Genomic DNA, 19119 nt, shown 5'->3' with positions numbered 1-19119 from the left:
TTTGATCCTGAAGGTTCCACAGCCAGGTTCTCACTGGACTCCACAAGTATACATGTTGGATAATGATCAGGATAGGGAACTTGCCTGTTTTTTTAATATTGACACTTGCTAGTATTATATGGAATGTAATAAGCTGTGTATTTTCATACACCATCATGTTTGGTGTATGAAAATACACAGCTTAGTCTGTAAAGCCATTGATTAGAGTTAAATTGAGGCGTACTGACCTGAAGGGTCACGGGTTTGATCCCTGCTCGGTACTGAGTTAGCTTTTTTCGGCCACAGTGCTTTACAGTTAGATATAGCCAGATTGTAGCTGTGGAGGAAAATAATAAACCAGAATTCCTTTTTTGAATGTTATCCAGTGATCCATAACAAGAATAAAACAAATAATGTCACCAAAAATTATATCAGAGATTGATCTGTTGGTTATTATCTTTCTGACTTGCAATTGGATAAAGAGAGTCAGCTGGGAAGATGAGAAGTTCTCTGGTGGCAGCCTTAGAACAAATGTAATCTCTTTGTTTTCATACACCAGTAATAACTTTCGGCAAGTGTTGGACTGTATAAATTAGCTATTATCTTTTCTAAAATATACACAGGATCCTACGATGACACTTGATGTCCCACTTGGAGTGATCAGTCGTGTTGAAAAGATCGGTGGTCAATCGAGCAGAGGTGAAAATTCTTATGGACTGGAAATTACTTGCAAAGTAAGGCTGGTATAGTAGAAAGACATTCTGGAGTGTAGTATGGAGGATTATTCTATGTATTATTTTTAAGATTATTCTAAGTATTTATTTAAAAGAACAAATTCCAGAGTTTGATGAGCAGCATGTTCTGGTGACTCCGGTTATGGCTAGTTTGCTGTATTGAGCTAAGTACAGAAGCTTGACTTAAATTGCATTTATTACTCAGACTGATAATGGAGCAATATTTAATGCACTTGTAAGGAATGTGATATTTTCCCACAGCTGCATGTGGAACTTAACACAAACGCGTGACAAATATTTTGGAGGATTGTTCGCCTGAACACTAAATGACACATCTTAGCCATTTTAGCTAACAACATTGGGAAATATCACTTCATAGCAATTGTAGTCAGTGCATTTTAATCACATGCCTGCCACAAAGCTCAACTGTGTATTGTCAATGAACAAAATCTTTGGAATTGCTGAAGTGACATTTATTACAAAGCTATGCCAGGAATTTGAATAGAATTAGGAAGACTGTCAGCATTTGCTTGCAGTGCCTCAACTGACTGAATTGTTGTTGTTGAATAGTGCTCTTTGTAGCACAGCTGCAGTGTTTTTTGATTTTTAATATAATGTTCGACATGCAGAAATATTATGTTACTCCCAGAAAGGTCACCCATGGGCTATTTAATGTGTCTCATTATAGCATCTGTCGAGAGGCGATACAGTGTCCTAATGGAATCTGCCCTTATGTCATAAAACGTTCCAATAGTTCACTTGAATAATTTGTACTGACAAGCCACACAAACAGCCTACAACTATGTAGCACTGATATCCATACCCTGCAACATGCTGAAAATTCTCCTTTGAAATGTGTTTTCTGCAATCCATACAAATTGCTGATGCATTCTGAATGTATTGGTACTCAAATTGATTTTACGCACCAAAATCACATAAAAATTACGTTATTAGGCTAGAAAAATATTTGTGTCGTGCTACTTTTGACTTTGCTTTCCCAAGGAGCTGTTATGCTCCGGATATAAAAAGATGTTTCAAAGGCATAAAAAGACATCAATTATTCAAGATTATAATTTGCCTTGAAATTGAGCCGGGAGCACCACGACTGAGTAGTTGACACAATTCACGAACCTGTGTTTTTTTTAAAAATCCTTAGATCTAACAGAAGGTAAAATTAACTTCACTTTACATCCATTTGTGGGTATTTAATATTTGGAGGCTCTCTTTGGGAAAAGCTGCGTCAGATGGTTTCTGTAAGGCCGAGGCCCTCCGGCTTGGCTCGCATCAACGCCTCTTCACCTCAGGCAGTGGCAGCATCAGCATTGATGGATGCACACTCCACCTCACCAAGCCAGCCAGGAACTGGTGGCGTCTTGTTCGACCCTCAATTGTCCTTTCACCCCCATATCCGTGCCATGACCCGCTCTGCCTTCCCCACTTCCACAACATTGCCAGACCCCTCATGCCGCAAAACTCCTACGTCTCTGACCTGCTAACCCCCCCATCAACCTGTCCGCTCCATCCATTCAGCAGGCTCCGGCCTGCTCCATGTCTCCCTCCCTACCATCGGCGGCCGGGCTTTCAGCCTCTCTGCCCCCACCCTTTGGAACTCCATCCCACAATCCCTTTGCCTTACTCCCTCCCTTGCCTCCTTTAAGGCAGGACTCAAAAATCTCCTTTTCGCCCATGCCTTCAACCGCCCCCCTATTTCTCTGCACTCCCTCATCCCAACCCGCCCAGCCACGCTCCGGTCCTGATCCCCAACTGTTCAGTGCCTTGGGACAACCTCCCGACGTGAAAGGCTCTTTACAAATGTCATTTTATTGTTGTTGTTGTTGTAATCGGTATTGCATGATACAGCAGCTCCAGATTGCATTAATGTTAACTCATGATTGTATTGGCCTCCATTTTGCTAACTAGTGTTAATTTTAATCCTTGCATCATCATTTATGACATAACATGTTTGATAAGCAAATTAATCATGATATGAGAGTTTTTCCAGCAAAGCCAGGTTTTTGTGTCTTTCAGGGTCATGGCGAGAAACATTAATTTTATAGCATAGTCCTTCTCTGTGTCTTAACAAGGATATTCCCCTGATTATTTGTATTTTTTTATGTATTGTTCACAGGATATGAGAAACCTGAGGTTTGCTCTGAAACAGGAAGGCCGGAGCAGAAAGTCCATGTTCGAAAATCTAACAAAACATGCATTTCCTATTTCAAGTGGCTTGGTAAGGGAATGCCATTGTTCATATCCTCTGCCAATAATCATACTATAAGATTAACTAAGTGTAAATGGAAAAACCCTATATATTTAAATTTGTTGATGTCATTTGTGCAGTAGGATGAACCAGAAAATGAAAATCCTATTGCTACATATTATTGCAGCAACGTCACCAAATCTGGATAAAACTTGTAGCATTTGTAGTTGTTTTATTTTTGTTTCCATTTCAGTAATGATTAAATATGGTAATATAATGTGACAATGGGATGACAATTGCAATGTGTAATATGTTAGTAGTTGTGAATCGCAATGGTTAGGTCTAAAGTTGCTCACAGCTGCCATTGAAATATTGGCTCCCCACTTAACTCTGATATTTTTGGTGTTGAGTGAAGTTGGTATCCCATGATCTGGCAAGCCCAAAGTGACTGTGGTTGCCTTGAGACCCAACCAAGGGATCACACCGGTATTATTATCAACCGTCTATCAATATGGTAATTACTAATGGTCACATATAGCAATACTGGCTCCAATTACTTTTATTCCATTTTATCTTACTGCCTAATCTTTTAAAGACGGTTTGAATGGGAAATGATTATTTCCTTACATTAAGACAGTTTTGCGAATTATCTAACATGTCTTTAGCTTACGACTGAGGCTTATCTTCCAAAAAAATCACTCACATAGATTTTTGCTTCTATCAGCTGGTGCCTGTAAGTGTGCGATGCCCTCTTGAAACCCATATTCTTGTCTATTATTAACCTTGCTCCTTCTGAATAGAGCAACTTCTTTTCATTCTTATAGGTTAGACTGGAGTGCGATACTTGACATGATTATCTAAATAAGGTCGATGGCTAGGTTAATAAATAAATGCACCTTTTCCCACAAAGTTTAAGTAATGTAACTATTTAGTGGCTTTTGTATAGGTCCTGTTTTGTATAAGAGGTCGTCTAATTTCTGTTTTTCTTAGACCAGGCAATAAGATTTAAAATGTTGTTGATGTGTCAGCAATGTCAGTGCTGCTTCAGAATTTAATCGCCTTGTGTTTAATGATGTCATGGAGTAAGTTAGCTTGGCAAATAAAAGAGGTGTTGTCTTGTAGAATCCCCACTTAAAAAAAAATGGAGTAATTTTCTTGTTAAATATCACACATTTTATTGTATTTTAATGTTTAAATTTTTCCACCTGTTAAGGTGGATGTTAAAGATCCTGTGTCACTATTCAAAAAGAGAAGATAGTTTCTCAGGGTGTCCTGGCCAACAATCCTCCAGATAAATTCGCCATTCACATCATGACTGCTTGTGGCATTTTCTTTGTGCAATGTGTACTGGCATGTTTGCTTACAAATGCATTGTTACTACTACACTTGTCAGCAATTACCTGCAAAGCGTTTTGAAATGTGTCATATGCAAGGATAATTACTGTTACCACGGAGGGATGCGCATAGATTAGACCTTCTTAGGTTCAAAATATTTGTGCATTTTTCTATTCTGATTGTAGGCTGACTGAATAGCTGCAAATGCTTACTGTAAATAATTTTCAGGGCAAATTTTCCCAGGTTTCCAGTTTGACATGGCTTGCACAAAAACTTTGTAACAATGAATCACTTGGTTAATAATTTGTCTTAAAGAAAATGCTTCCACAGTACATTAAAGCACAGGCAATATATGCTTTCAAATGCAGTTTGTGCAATGGTTGGATTCTGCAAGTAGTTCATTCACATTCTTTCAGAAAATTAGCAAAATACAGGTTAAAGTACTCTGAAAACTTTGGGATGATTCTAAACAGTTGAATTTTTCCCAAGGACTTGGTCAGTAATGGGTAATGAATTGGCATTTTCCCAATGAGGCCAAGCAAGGGTAATACAGGAGGGTCAGGAAAGACCATACGTTTGATTGTGGGCAGAAATGCTACAGTTGCTAATTTACCAAACAGATAAACCCATTGTTTACATGATTTTCAGTTTTCAGAATTTGACTTGTTCTTTAAATTCTTTTGTTTAAGAAGGCTGCAAAATGTATGCTTAAATAATATAAATTCGTATTCTATTAGCCTATTATTAGAAATTCTAATAAGTAGATTTATAGTATAATCCATTATTTATAATTTAATGAATACACATGATTTCTAACATATTTTAAAAAGTTTTCGGACAGCTTCCTTTAATTGAGCTATTAGATTTGTTAGCCAGTAGACTGAGTCTAATTTGCAATTTAAAAAATTAGTATAATTTGTTTGCAAGTTTAAAGCATGAATTCAGTTCTTCTATGTATGTTTGCACTGCATAACAATCTATGTTTACTTAGTTACACAGTCACACATATAGTTTTGTCTATCACCATTTCTATAAACAGATTAACTTGTTCCAGTTTCTCTAGTTAATGGGTTGAGTTTTGTACACTAAGTGCCGTTCCCAACAGAATCTCGAGAACACAGTTGTTGGTGTCATCCTAACAGCTTTCAATGTGAATCTTGCAATGGTTATTGCAACATTGTGTTTTTTAAATTCATGTTTTTAAATATAACTAGTAATTAAATGTCTTTACTTGTCTTTTAAAAATATGCCTTGCCATCAGTACTATCTGTTTGGTTTTGATCTTATTTGCTTGTTGGGCAAATATATCTCCCTCTTCCCTGAAAATATTAGACCACACAATGACACTTCAGTCATGGTAGGCTATATTGTACCTTTAAAAACACTAAAGATTGCCTGTCCTGTTTTATTTGTTGTACTTCATAAGACAGTCGGCTCAACCAGGAAATATTTGAGAAATGTCTGTTCCTTTAATAGAAATTAGGGAAGAACCATGTGAGTTTCCTTATGCATTACATGTAAGTCCACATTTAGGCATCCATCTACAGCTATTTTTGCTTGTATGGCAAATTGTCTGTCATGTGAGAAGCCTTCGCTGCAGTCTATAAATTCTGTCATTTCAAAAAAAAATGGGAGCAAGAATGGAAATTTTCTGTTTTCTTCAAAAATGAAAAGTACAATGCTCTATTACTGACTGATATTTCCTTCCTCTGGCAGAGAAATTTCCTGTGTACATACTTATCTCAATCCTTCTGGTCCCCAAGTTCATGGCATTGATCAGAAGTGACAAGACCAGTTTGATGTTAATTGCACCAAACTGGCCATGGAAACTCTGGTTGTGTGACCTCTTTTCCGTCCTGGGGGCATGGCCCTGATTCCTGTCAAACATGGTGGATTGCCTCTACAGCTTCACTGGCCTCGCAGGGAATGAATCTTCAGTTCATACAGAATAATACTCAGAATTTTTTAAATTCCACTGAGCAAACTGAACTGGTTTACACTTTTTGGCTCTGAGTGCTTGCCTTTGAAGATCGTAAATCTTCTGCCTTGTTATTTAGTCCAGGACCACCACTACCCATGAGATCTACTAGATGGAAGTCATATGCGGTAGCTGTATCTGCTTTTAATCTGTCTGTAGGAATTTCTTTGGATTACATCCCTTGATCTAATGATTTATGAAAGATGGTTAACACATCAAGCCCCACAAAGCTTTTGGTCCCAGTATGGAAACTTGTTCTCCACAAACATCATTTTTTACAGACCTTCCTCTTTGTATCTCTAGATTGGGACTTCATAAAGGCCTCTGAAGGGCATCACAGTTATGGAGCAGAGATTCACTAGGGCGATGCAAGGGATGTAGCGTGAAGAGAATTGAAAAAGTTGGCATCAGAGTAGAGATGGTTAAAGGGGGAAATCTAAACTATTTCCACTTACTGGTGAGTCAGCAGCAATTAGGAATAAATTAAGGATTATTACCAGAAAAAAAAGGGGAGAGGTTAGAATTTTCTTTTAACATAGATAGTTGTTAGAATGTGATGCCCTGTCATCATAAATGTTGAAACTGAGTATTTAATGGCATTTGAAAGCAAATATATGAGGAAAAATAATAGTGAAGAATACAGCAGTGTAAAAGCAGGGCTTTCGCTGACAAATGCCGTCAATACACTTTACATTATATCCTGTGAAGCACTTTGAGACGCCTCAGTGATGTGATAAGGCACTGTATCAAATGCAAGGTTTATTATTATAATGATAAAATACTCATCTCGATTGTGGGAGCCAGTACTGGCCTAAAGGCCTCATTCGGTGCTGTAAACCTTCTATGATTCATTACTGAGTTATTCAGCAGTCTCTTGAATAAGATGCTAAAATAAATGATTAATCTTTGTGGATATGAACATATAACAAAATGATCAATTGGAGAAAATCAGTTTATAAATTGTTTTTTAGCGAAAGAAATTACTGTGACACATGGGAAACTAAGACATTTCATTTCTTGCCAAGCTCTGACTTTGTAAGTTATAATTTTCCAGCATGAGAGCTAAAGCTGTTCTGTTGGTTGGCAGCTTAATGATTCATTATATAGTGGAGGTATCAGTGCCGCGAACAAGAAACAGAAGAAGTCATTGTAACTGCTGCAGCCCTGCTTGCAGGTGTTCTATCAATGCTACCTTTTGTTTTGCCATTCTCCTGCTGTGCATAGCCGGCTTCAGAGTGACTTGGTCAGCAGAATAGTTAAAATCTGGTTTGAATTTACACATGGTTTGAAAGTTTGACATGTGTTCTGATGCACTTGTCTACATATTATTCTCTAATGTTGCGCCTGATAACTTTAGTGGGAGGAGTATGATTTTTTTTGAGCAGCACAATGAATTGCTAAATTAAGTATTAATAGTGAGGTGCTAAATAATGCATTAATAAACTCTTAAAGTTTTTTTATAGATATTCAAATTGATTTTACTGTATGTTGAGATTTTTCATGGATTACAAATTGATTATAGCAACAAGATATGGCATGCCACTGTAATAAAATGGCCTTTGTAACTTCAGCCTGGCAAACGATTATTTTGGATGGTGCCCTTTTTTCAGAGGGTAAATCATTGCAGAAATGGAATACTGTGTATTTAAAGATATAATTACACTTGCAATATAAATCATATAGGTATATTTCCTTCTGCCATTTAGTTAAAGAACAAACAGATATTTTTAAATCACAAGAATGGTTTGGATGAATTGCAGCATTGTAGACCGTTTGCTCTTACCCTTTCAGAAAACCCACTCTACCTTCTTCGCATTACAGCATCAGGTTTTTTTTATTTAGTCCAGTGTCCTGGCTTCTACCACCCTTCCTAGTAACCCATTAAAACGTTTGATCACCCTCTGTGTACTTCCCGGTATTGGCCTTAAACAGCTCAACCCAGTGTTTTGGGTCCATAAAGTTAAATTTAGTGTTGTAATAGATCCACAATATAAATATGGCTGCCGATTCTGCTTTTGGGTCATCATCAGGTCACCATTGATGTTGCTTCTGACACCTGCCGGTCTCGCGACTGCTAGAAATGCTTGTGACGGTGGTCAAGGTTGACTCCTGTACTCTGCGCAGGAAGTCAGAGATGGAAGTATCCTGCACTTCTAGTACACCCATGCTTTGATGTGAATGGACTTGAGCTATAACGAGTTGCTTTCCAATGGGGTCACCATTTAATGGTGACCATCACAATCCTGATCTTATATCTTTTGACCTGGTACCTGTATAATAATATAATAATAATAATAATAATAATAATCCTTGCATTTGATATAGCGCTTTTCACGTCGGGAGGACGTCCCAAAGCGCTTCACAGAACACACTGTAAAGTGAATTGACTGTATATTTGTGGGTGAACGCGGCAGCCAATTGCGCACAGCAATGTCCCACAAACAGTCGTAGATTGAAAATGACCAATTTATTATTGTTTTTGGTTTTGGAGGGATTATTATTAGGCGTGTGGAGTAAGGAAACTTGCCCAAGGTTTCGCCCTGACATGCCTGGAATGATATTTGAAATTATTGTTCTGAGTTTCCTTTCTCAGTTCCATTTATTATCCTATACACCTCAATAACATCTCCTCATATCTACTTTCTCTAACACTGGGTAACAGCTTTGCTGCTCTCCTGGACAGCCTCAGGAACAGGCAATCATACCTGTGAACAGTACTGAAAACAATGTGAATACCGCTGATTTGGCAAATTGGCTTGTTCTTTGCCTTGTTTATTCCTGCTTTACACTGTTTAGCTCTGGCAAGCAGCTAACTCCTACATCTCTTTTAACTTCCTATGTGGTAACTTATGTCCAGTCAATGGGACACATGTTTTCTATTTTTACTTCCTACATGCAGTACCTTGCATTTACCTGACTCCTCTAGTCCCTAAATTGGGGTAAAGAGTCAATAAACGTTATGATTTCCATGCATATTTTACGGGAGAACATGCTAGGTAATTATGATAGCAGGAAAATCAAAATGTAAAGCAATTGCCTAATCGTTATTGGGAGCAATGGGTCTGACCCAAAAGATTCAGATTGACAAGTTTGTCAATGCATTTTCTTTATAGTTTTGACCTTCAGAAAAATAGAACTGCTATTAAAACCAAATGATAACCATGTGCAGTGCAGTACTGCTGTATCCAGGCGTAGTCTTTTAGTCTGCAGGGGAAATGCTATTCGTTCCTCGGGTCTGGCCGCCTCCTCGTCCCCCGAGTCCTCCGCTCCACCCTTGGCAGCCATGCCTTCAGCCACTATGCCCTGAGGCTCTGGAACTGCCTTCCTCACTCCCTTCGTCTCGCTCCCTCCCTTCCCATTTTCAGGTCTCTGCTGAAGACCTTTCTTTTCTATCGCGCCTTTGGTCACCTTCCCCTCCCCACCCACCCCTCCCCCTGGCTCGGTCCCGGGATCCGTTACTGTAAAGCGCTCTGAGACGCAGTATGGAGTGGAAGGTGCTATATAAATCCAAGTTGTTGTTGAAGTGTGGTGCGAGGACAAAATATTCAGAGAAGAGCACTGCATAGGATAAGAATGTAAAAATACAATGAAACAAATATTGGCCCGCCAACTCTGCTTCTAGACCATCTACCCTACTGTGGATTTTACCCCATTCATTTAATCTTCTGAGGAAAATTACTGCAGAATTTCTCTCTATCCTCTTCTCCCCCTGAAAGCTCAGAACAAGCAAATAGAATGCAAAGAAATCGAGAATTCTCGTAATATGTTTCTTATTATATGCAAACAAATTTTCACAAAGTTATTCAAAGTTCAGTTTTAATTACAAAATTGGCATTTTTTGGATCATCCGTAAAACCCATTGAGACACAACCACATACTGTTTCACACTATATTACCTCACATTCTGTATCATTGATGATTCTGTAATAGAAATAATTTCTGCTCCTGTGCTATGTAGCAACGTCTTCACCCTGACAGTTCTAGGCTGGTTACAAAGCTGTACAGATGTTTTAATAATCCTTGCATTTTGTAAAAATATGGAAAGCACCCCTTAGTTTCTGATCCTGGGAACTGTTTCTATTTGGTTAATATTTTTGATTTAATATCTATCTGTTTTAAAGATTGAAATTTGAATGTAGGTTATTGGGGGTAGGGAAAAGATGCCAAATTCCTAAACTCATTGTGTTCCTTAATTAATGCTGTGGATAATTAAGGAACGTAATATCAACTGGGTAGAAAATTGGATTAGAACATTGCCATACCACGTAACCTGCACGTAACAACAGGTCAAGGGTTGACTTCTGGACAATGTTTGCTCCATAAGCTGTTCAAATTTCACACTCTCGCCATGTTTTTAATGTTGATGGCAGACTTTAAAACTAAATCTTGTTTAGTCTCTACTCATTCCATTGGAAAATCCTATGTGAAACAGCACTTTTGAAATGTGCTAGTCTTTGGTTTGTATTTGGTTTGTACATTATCATCTGGGGTTGATTTAATACTCTGACTGATTCCATGTTTATATTGGTAAAGTGATTTAGCTTCTATTTTCTGTGGGTTTTGTTTTATTCTAAGTTTTGTAGTTACTTTATGTCAATATCAGCACTGGAAGATCATGTAGTTAGTTATGGTGTTACATTAACGTAATTACCTTATAACCATTTACAATTGGCCTGGCCTCAGAACTGGTTCATTGTAGATCAAGTAAGAAGTTGAAAAGAAAAATCTAGAGGAACAAAAAACCTACTTGCATGTAGAAATGGGTGTGGAGCTTATTGGGCAATTCTGTTTCTCCCCGCCCTCCCTGCTCACATATTTCCACCAAATCAGCCCAGGCCAAAGTCCAACTGAAACTATTTGAGATGAAAGTTAAGAGGAGGATGGTGTCACCCATGTTTTTCTTCCTTCAATTAGAATGCTCCAAATGCTGAGCACATTCCAATGTATGTTGAAAGCTTATACTAAGTGATAGTTTGCTTATCTGTTTTGTACTTTTAACCAGCAGGTTTGAGAATTGTCCCGTTAGAAAATGAAACAATTGCTCTGCCACTTGTAAAAATTAGCACAATATTCAGATTTAGGTCCAATCATTACTTTTTTTTGTTTCTTGCAGCAATTTTTCGCATTTGAAAATAGGGAACAATATTATGAAGATGGTTGGAAAGTTTATGAACCAATTGATGAATTTAAGAGGCAGGTAAGTTACCTTATGGATTGAGATGATTGGTTCTCCTCCACTGCTATTTATCTTGTGTTCTGTGAGACTTGTAGTACTGCTTGTAATTCTTTTATATCTTTCAACAATCAAGCATGTTTAGTAAGATGGCATTCAGTAACATTACAACATTTTTTAAAATCAAATTTATATTAATTTCATCGTTGTGATGCCGCATCAGTGAAATTATTTTCAATACCACTGGTGTTTCTTCGTGTGAGTGGTGTGACGAATACCTCAAGGTTGACCGTGTTTTATAGTTTATATTTATTTACCAATATGATCTTAATTTCACTGTGAGTTATTCGTCATCCTCACGGCTTTATTCCTATCAGTCAATTGCTGCTGTAGCCTAATTTTCATTAACCCAGCCGGCTGTGCGGTTTGTGTAAGAGAGTGACGGAAGATCATTTGAATATCCCCAAAAGTATCATTTTAGCCAAATTGGTGAAATGCATATATGAACTTAAAAATACAAGGATGATTTACATCCAATCTGAATAAGGTGTTTTATTTATTGCAAATGTATCCTATTCTCCTTTAGTTAGTAAACTTGTCAACAACTTGCAAAAATACCATTGTAAGCTTCCCCATTAAACCGTGTAGTTTTCCCATAAATGTACACCACTTGGAACAGGGGTGGGAATGGAGGAAGTGAGTCTGAAACAATGTAGAAAAATTGAACATTCCTGACTATACATAAAGATATATTTTGTAGCTATTTTATTTTCCTCAATATCTGGGAGAAAGTACTCGCCCTGCCTTTTCTTTCCCCTTTAAATTAAAGCTTCGGAAGGCAAAATCCTGGTGTTTTAGCATTCTCGTGTGGTCAGCTGACGTAACTACAATTGAGTTTCCTTTACAATTCCAGATAATACACTTGGTTTGTAATTACAGTATGGGTCCAAACATTTTCTGAATGTGCTATTTTTATACAGTATATTTGAAGCTGGTTGGATGTTTTCTTAATGCAAGCAATGAATTGAAATTAACTGAGCCATTTATTCTGTTTGTGCGATGACCATGAAAGTGGGAGGGAAGAGTTTTTCTCAAATTGATTTGCACATCAGCTCCATGGAGCACTTGTTTCAAGCATTTGTTGTCATCATGCTTTTCAGAACAAATTATTTAGTTTTTAAATATTGAACTGTATTTATTGCATAAACGAACGATGGTCCGTCCCTCTTGTTACTCATTTTCTATCCAATTTAAAAAATCTGCTATTTGTTATTGTTTCATGATTGCTTCTCTTTACTCTGTTTGTATTTCACTCCGGTAGGGGTTATTCAAAGAAAAATGTAAGTGGAAAATCACCAACATAAACCAGAAGTATGAGCTTTGTGACACTTATCCACCATTCCTCGTGGTTCCAATCAATGTCAACAGTGATGATCTGCGCAAAGTATCAGCTTTCAGATCCAAAGCCCGGCTGCCGGTGAGTGTAGTAAAACATCCACATTAGCAATGCCTTATAATGAGTTTCCATTTGTGTTTCAAACTGCAAATTTTCTTTCAAAACTTCATGAGAAAGTAAGCAACCTTTATATCCTTTTTTTAAAAAAAACGTAATCTTTAGTAAGGTCCTGTTATTAAAATGTGCGATCCTAGTACTCTTCCCTGATTGGCCTTATTAAATGGTACTAATTACAATATCTGACATAATGTAATCTTTTTAAATTGAGTTCAGAGACTGGTTGTATTCTATGGGTGTTAGTTATTTCCTGATCTGTAATGCAAAACATTGTACAGATATACTTTTCTCGTTTGCATAAAATTGCTGACTTTATTTGTTTTAAGGTGTTATCCTGGATAAATCCAGAAAATCAGGCGGTTATTATTCGCTGCAGTCAGCCACTGGTTGGCATGAGTGGCAAACGCAACAAAGATGATGAAAAATACCTTGATATTATTAGAGAATCCAATGGCCAGACGCAGAAGTTAACCATCTTTGATGCAAGACCAAGTGTCAATGCAGTGGCAAATAAGGTTTGTAATCGTATAAACCAAAGAAAAGGGATAATATAGAATCTATTGTAGATTTCAAGAGTGTGTTTTTGCCATCTCGTATAGAAAGCTTTAATTTTTTTTGCAGGCAACAGGGGGAGGCTATGAAGGTGATGATGCCTACCAAAAAGCAGAACTTGTCTTCCTTGATATTCATAATATTCATGTCATGAGGGAATCACTGAGGAAATTAAAAGATATTGTTTATCCTACTGTGGAAGAATCCCATTGGCTTTCCAGTCTTGAATCAACACATTGGTTAGAACATATTAAGGTAAGAAGTGTTATGGATCTACTGATTATGTGAAAGGAATAATGAGCTTATTTATTGCATACATTTATGTGTCGCGTCGGTCACTGTGGGAATAAAATAAATGTCCCAGTGAACTTTTGACTTTAAGATTGTAAGCCATCTAATTATATATCTTGAGCTTTTGTCAAATGTCTGGTTCTAATCATATGACAAAATGAATGTTGCAGTTTGTAATTAGTTGTAGCTGAGCAAAAATTTATGGAAGCTTTGAAATTGAAGTCAAAGTTTTATTAAATAATTTTGAGACTTCTGATTGTTATTTAAAACTTTAGAGTTAACTTATAAGTGGCTTGATGACAGGTGTTTGAACTTTTAGTGAAAATACATGATGTAACTTTTCTTATTTTATAGTTTGTTCTGACGGGAGCAATTCAAGTAGCAGACAAGGTTTCATCTGGGAAAAATTCTGTATTAGTGCATTGCAGTGATGGCTGGGATCGTACTGCACAACTTACATCACTTGCGATGCTAATGCTAGACAGCTACTACCGCACTATAAGAGGTTTTGAAGTTCTTATTGAAAAGGAATGGATAAGTTTTGGGCACAAATTTGCAATGGTAAGAATTTCAAAACTACCATTAAGCAGATATGATTTGAAGGACACAATATTCAGGGATTTGTGTGCAATCTACATTTCTATTTACTAAAAGTTGTTTGTTTACTCAGTATTTTTTTCCAAATAAAATAAAGTATTCTATATCTCCTCTGCAGTAAAATTTACTCGGTACACATTCATATGGGAGGCTTGTGATAAATTGAACAATTTTAGATGTAACAAGGAGTTGAATTTTACCCAATAGTGTTTATTAATAGTACATTAATTTCATTTACAATTTGAAACCTGAGCGAGTCTACACATCTTTGCAATACATTCCTGACTATATACAGGGAAACTTTTTATAGTAGCTGGATCCAGCGTCTCTCAAAGACCATGTTATAAGTGAGGCATGAAAAAATGTCTTAACTTATGAATTATTTGCAAAGTGATATCAGCGTTGACCTGATAACTCAGGCATATTTTAGTGTGGGAACCCAGGTGTATAAAAGTGAGGCCGTGCCTTATCAAAGGATGCTTTGACTGGGTTCCCCAATGCTACGTACATTTTATATATTTTCTTTCCTTGCAAAAGCCACTATTGGGTTAGGATGAGGTGATGACATATGTGAAGTGACCTTTGATGAATGGTAGACGGGTGTAAAATTGGAATAATTGTTTTATGAAATAGCACATTTGTAGAAAAATCTACATTGTGATGTAAGATGCAAAAATATTGCGGATGTCTTTCAACTCTGCTGATGGTGCTACTTATGAAAATAGTTTTCATATTGATTGATTTAGGGGAAAAATGATAAAGATAATGCATGTTGAATCAAGCCAATCCTGCCTTCCTCTATTGTCTCCAGATCTGATATAGTGACCCACGGTAGGAAGCTGTCACATCTGTCTCTGAAATGCACATTGCTTAAGGCGCAATGAATGCTGGTGGTCAATAATAGTAATACTTGCATTTGATATAGCACTTTTCATGTCTTCTAGATGTCTCAAAGCGCTTCAGAGAATATAGTGTAAAGTGAATTGACTGTATATTTGTGGGTGAAACATGTCAAGAATGTTTATGATACTTGCCATAGACCTTTTGTGGCAATAAATATTCATTATAGATTATCTTTTTATCTCGTCTCCCATTGCTCATGACATAGAGGTGTCAAGAGAAATTGTGTCAAGAGCACAATCTAAATCTCCTTACCCTATCCTATTTCAGAATGGCTGTTTTGACAAGGAAGCAGTGATTTTAGTACAAAAAGGGGGTTTAACTTCATATTAACCGATAGCTGTAGAAATAAGGTATTTGTGATTCCATCATTAACATACATGTTTTAAGAGGAAGGTAAATAACGAATAAAGTCAGGTTCATGGAATGTCTATCTACACCTTATGTCAGTAGTGGCCACTCTTTGTTTGGCCAACAAAATAAATTTACTGATTGAAAATTTCTTGATATACGACATAAATCTTTGCTGTTGTTATTCCTAGGATTATTTTGTTGTCCAGCCAAAAAGGTTGACTACCACTGCCTCATGCTCTTCATTTTACAATATTATATTTTCCTGAATACAACTTTACAATATGCATAAATCATTACCGATGATGCTATTAGAAAGTGACTATCTAGGCATATCAAAGATTTCTACAGTTGAATTATAACAGCTCAAAGTTATTTTTCTAATTGCTACACTTGAGACTGTTTATGATACCTGCCAGAGACCTTTTGTAGCAATAAATCTTCATTATATATTATCTTTTTATCTCGTCTCCCATTGCTCATGACGTAGAAGTGTCACAAAATTAATATTCAACTATTAACATAAGTGCGGAATGAGAAGTAGAGCAAATATTGATCCTAAAAGGCACTTGAAATATTTAAGGTGGATTTGATTTACTTATAATCAGTTACAATCAGTAATTTTGCATTTTGAAAAATACAACTCACAAATTGGCCATTTTTAATTCATCTACATATTCACATGGTTGATGAGACATATGATCAGTTGACCTGCTATAACAGTGTTTCCCTATATATAGTCCAGAATGAATAGTAAAATATTGTTCTTGGTTGCTTTCTCTATCCCTATTCTCTAAATAGCTGAATGTAAATACACTGTTTAATTCAGTGACCATATGCATTTATTTCAACAAACTCCATCAAATGTTTTTTTCAAAACACCGTTTGATTCACTTTCTTCAGCGAATAGGTCACGGTGATAAGAACCATGCAGATGCGGACAGATCTCCTATATTCTTGCAGTTCATTGACTGTGTGTGGCAAATGACAAAACAGGTAAAGGATTACATTCGCTGAAATGCCAAAGTTGCGCATTAGAATTTGTTAAGCACACTTAGATTTCTTTGCACTAGTCATATTAATCATCTAACTCGTATCGCTGCTCCTTTATCCTCCATTACTTTTGCACTTACCAGCTGCCATGAATCACAAGAAATGATGTCATGACCAGTTGACGTATGGCGCACTTACCGCCGGGCTGCATTGAATTGCGGGAAACGTAGTCTTGACCTGTCACCGCATGTGCACTTACCAGCTCCAGTGACGAAGCACCACGTGCATACTTATCGACTACAATGAATTATACATGCGCAGTGTAGATTATTGATTAAATCAAATTTTATATGACTTGTACAAGTTTGCCTGCAACTCTGACTTCACACAAGTCATGTTAAATGTTATGATCCTGACTGATACGACTTGCGTGAGTTTTACTGTAGTATGGCTCCCTAGCTGACCACTAGGAGATGCCCTTGTGTAATGTGCATGGTTCCTGTCTTTAAAAGTCAAGCAGCTTCAAATCGGCAAACTCAGCCCTTGGTTGACGTTTGACCCCATCTTCGTGAGGCATTCTGAAACATTAACCTAGGTGAAGTGCGCAAAAAAATTTATGTTATTGTACTAAAATGAAGATAAAAGATCTGCATTTCATTATCTTTATCTTCTGGTTTTAGTTTCCTACAGCTTTTCAGTTTAATGAGCATTTCTTGATCACCATTCTGGATCACCTCTACAGCTGTCGGTTTGGAACCTTCCTTTACAACTGTGAACAACAAAGGTTGAAGGAGGTTTGTGTTCTGTGATGTGACTCTCGTTCACTTATTCACTAAAGTACTGTTGTGTACCATTAGTGCACATATCCCACCAACCATACTTCAATTTGGTATTTTCTATTTCCCGCTGTATAATTCCTCTAAACCACGTGAGTGGGAATGCATGGGGGAAGGGTGTGTGAGAGAAGTATAGAAATTATTAAAAACTTTCCATACATCTGTGTTCTCATTCCCTTGCATGTTTGATTATTTTAAAAATCAAAGGCTTAACTGTGATAATGCTAACTCTGTTTACATTAAAACTCAAGTGTGTTTGTTTTGCTTCAAGGAGGTGAGAAAAGGAACTGTATCCTTGTGGTCTTATACAAATAGTGAACTTGAGAAGTACACCAATCCCTTCTACACAAAAGATCAGCACAATGTACTGTATCCAGTTGCCAGCATGAGGCACCTGGAACTCTGGGTCAATTATTACATCAGATGGAACCCCTGGATTAGGCGACAGGTAATGATAATTAATTTTTACTTCCATACAGATAACACTACAGATATGTAATCTCTTGAGTCAGAAGGTTATAATAATAATCCTTGCATTTGATATAGCGCATTTCACGTCTTCTAGACGTCTCAAAGCGCTTCACAGAATATGCTGTAAAGTGAATTGACTGTATATTTGTGGGTGAAATGTGGCAGCCAATTGCGCACAGCAGTGTCCGACAAACAGTCGTGGATTGAAAATGACCAATTTATTATTGTTTTTGTTTTTTGGAGGGATTATTATTAGGCGTGTGGAGTAAGGAAACTTGCCCAAGGTTTCACCCTCTGCCTGGAATTGAACCCAGGTGTCTCGCTTGCAAGGCGAGTGCTCTAACCACTGAGCTACAGGACTCCACATGTTTGTCCCACATTGGGACATTAAGCTCAAAAGCTGACACTGCAGCGTTGGGGGAACGTTGCATAACTGAAGGTGCAATTCTTTGGATGAGGTGTTAAAACCCAGGTCTTGAGATGTCTGCTTATTCAGATAGAAGTTCAGCATCCCATGGGACTATTCAAAAAGAGAAGGGAGTTTCTTCCAATGTTCTAGGCATCAGACCTCATGGTTGTTTGTGGGACATTGCTCTGTACAAATGTCTGTGATTATGTAAAATTCGAATTCAAGATCCTCATCCTCGCCTACAAGGCCATTCATGGCCTTGCTCCTTCCTACCTCTCCGACCTAGTATCCCCTTATCTACCTGCCCGTACCCTCCGTTCCTCTGGCTCCGGTCTGCTCCAAATCCCCTGCCCCAATCGCCCTACCATCGGTTGCCGGGCCTTCAGCCTCTCAGCCCCTAAGCTCTGGAACTCTATCCCCCAGTGCATTTGCCTTGCTTCCTCCCTTTCCTCCTTCAAGGACGGTCTCAAGACCTTTCTCTTTGACCGTGCCTTCAGCTCCCCTCTCAACTCTCTATCCCCTCCTCGCTCCCTCCCTTCCCTCCCCTCACCCTGACCATCTCCCCCCTGCTCGGGTCCTGACCCAACTGTCCAGCGCTTTGGGACGTCCTCCCGACGTGAAAGGCGCTCTATAAATGGAATCTTGTTATTGTAAAATTCTTGCCAGTTTTACAACTGGACCAGCAATTCGCTGCTTGGTAACATTAACACTAGTTCGTTTGGCATTTTCATTGAATCTTATTGGGATAACTATGTTTTGAACATTCACTCAAAAATGGTATTTAAAAAGAACCAACTTACTGTAGTG

The 19119-nt window shown here is 37.6% G+C and overlaps 1 protein-coding gene across 2 annotated transcripts in view; it reads left to right on the top strand.

Annotated features, from left to right (window-relative positions):
- Positions 1–19119, top strand: part of mtm1 (myotubularin 1) — a 31690-nt gene that overhangs the window by 9558 nt on the left and 3013 nt on the right. For both annotated transcript variants that reach the window (XM_007893052.2, XM_007893051.2), the window contains exons 5-14: positions 603–713; positions 2842–2943; positions 11340–11423; positions 12721–12876; positions 13239–13427; positions 13534–13719; positions 14110–14316; positions 16507–16599; positions 17277–17390; positions 17704–17880. In XM_007893052.2, coding sequence (XP_007891243.1) covers positions 603–713; positions 2842–2943; positions 11340–11423; positions 12721–12876; positions 13239–13427; positions 13534–13719; positions 14110–14316; positions 16507–16599; positions 17277–17390; positions 17704–17880 — 1419 coding nt within the window. The remainder of the gene's footprint in view (positions 1–602; positions 714–2841; positions 2944–11339; positions 11424–12720; positions 12877–13238; positions 13428–13533; positions 13720–14109; positions 14317–16506; positions 16600–17276; positions 17391–17703; positions 17881–19119) is intronic.

The sequence above is a fragment of the Callorhinchus milii genome, unplaced genomic scaffold (genome assembly GCF_018977255.1).
Source record: "Callorhinchus milii isolate IMCB2004 unplaced genomic scaffold, IMCB_Cmil_1.0 Scaffold15, whole genome shotgun sequence".
In the NCBI taxonomy this organism is placed as follows: Eukaryota; Metazoa; Chordata; class Chondrichthyes; order Chimaeriformes; family Callorhinchidae; genus Callorhinchus; species Callorhinchus milii.
Note: the sequence above shows the minus strand (reverse complement) of the source record. Positions and strands in the feature narration are given on the sequence as shown.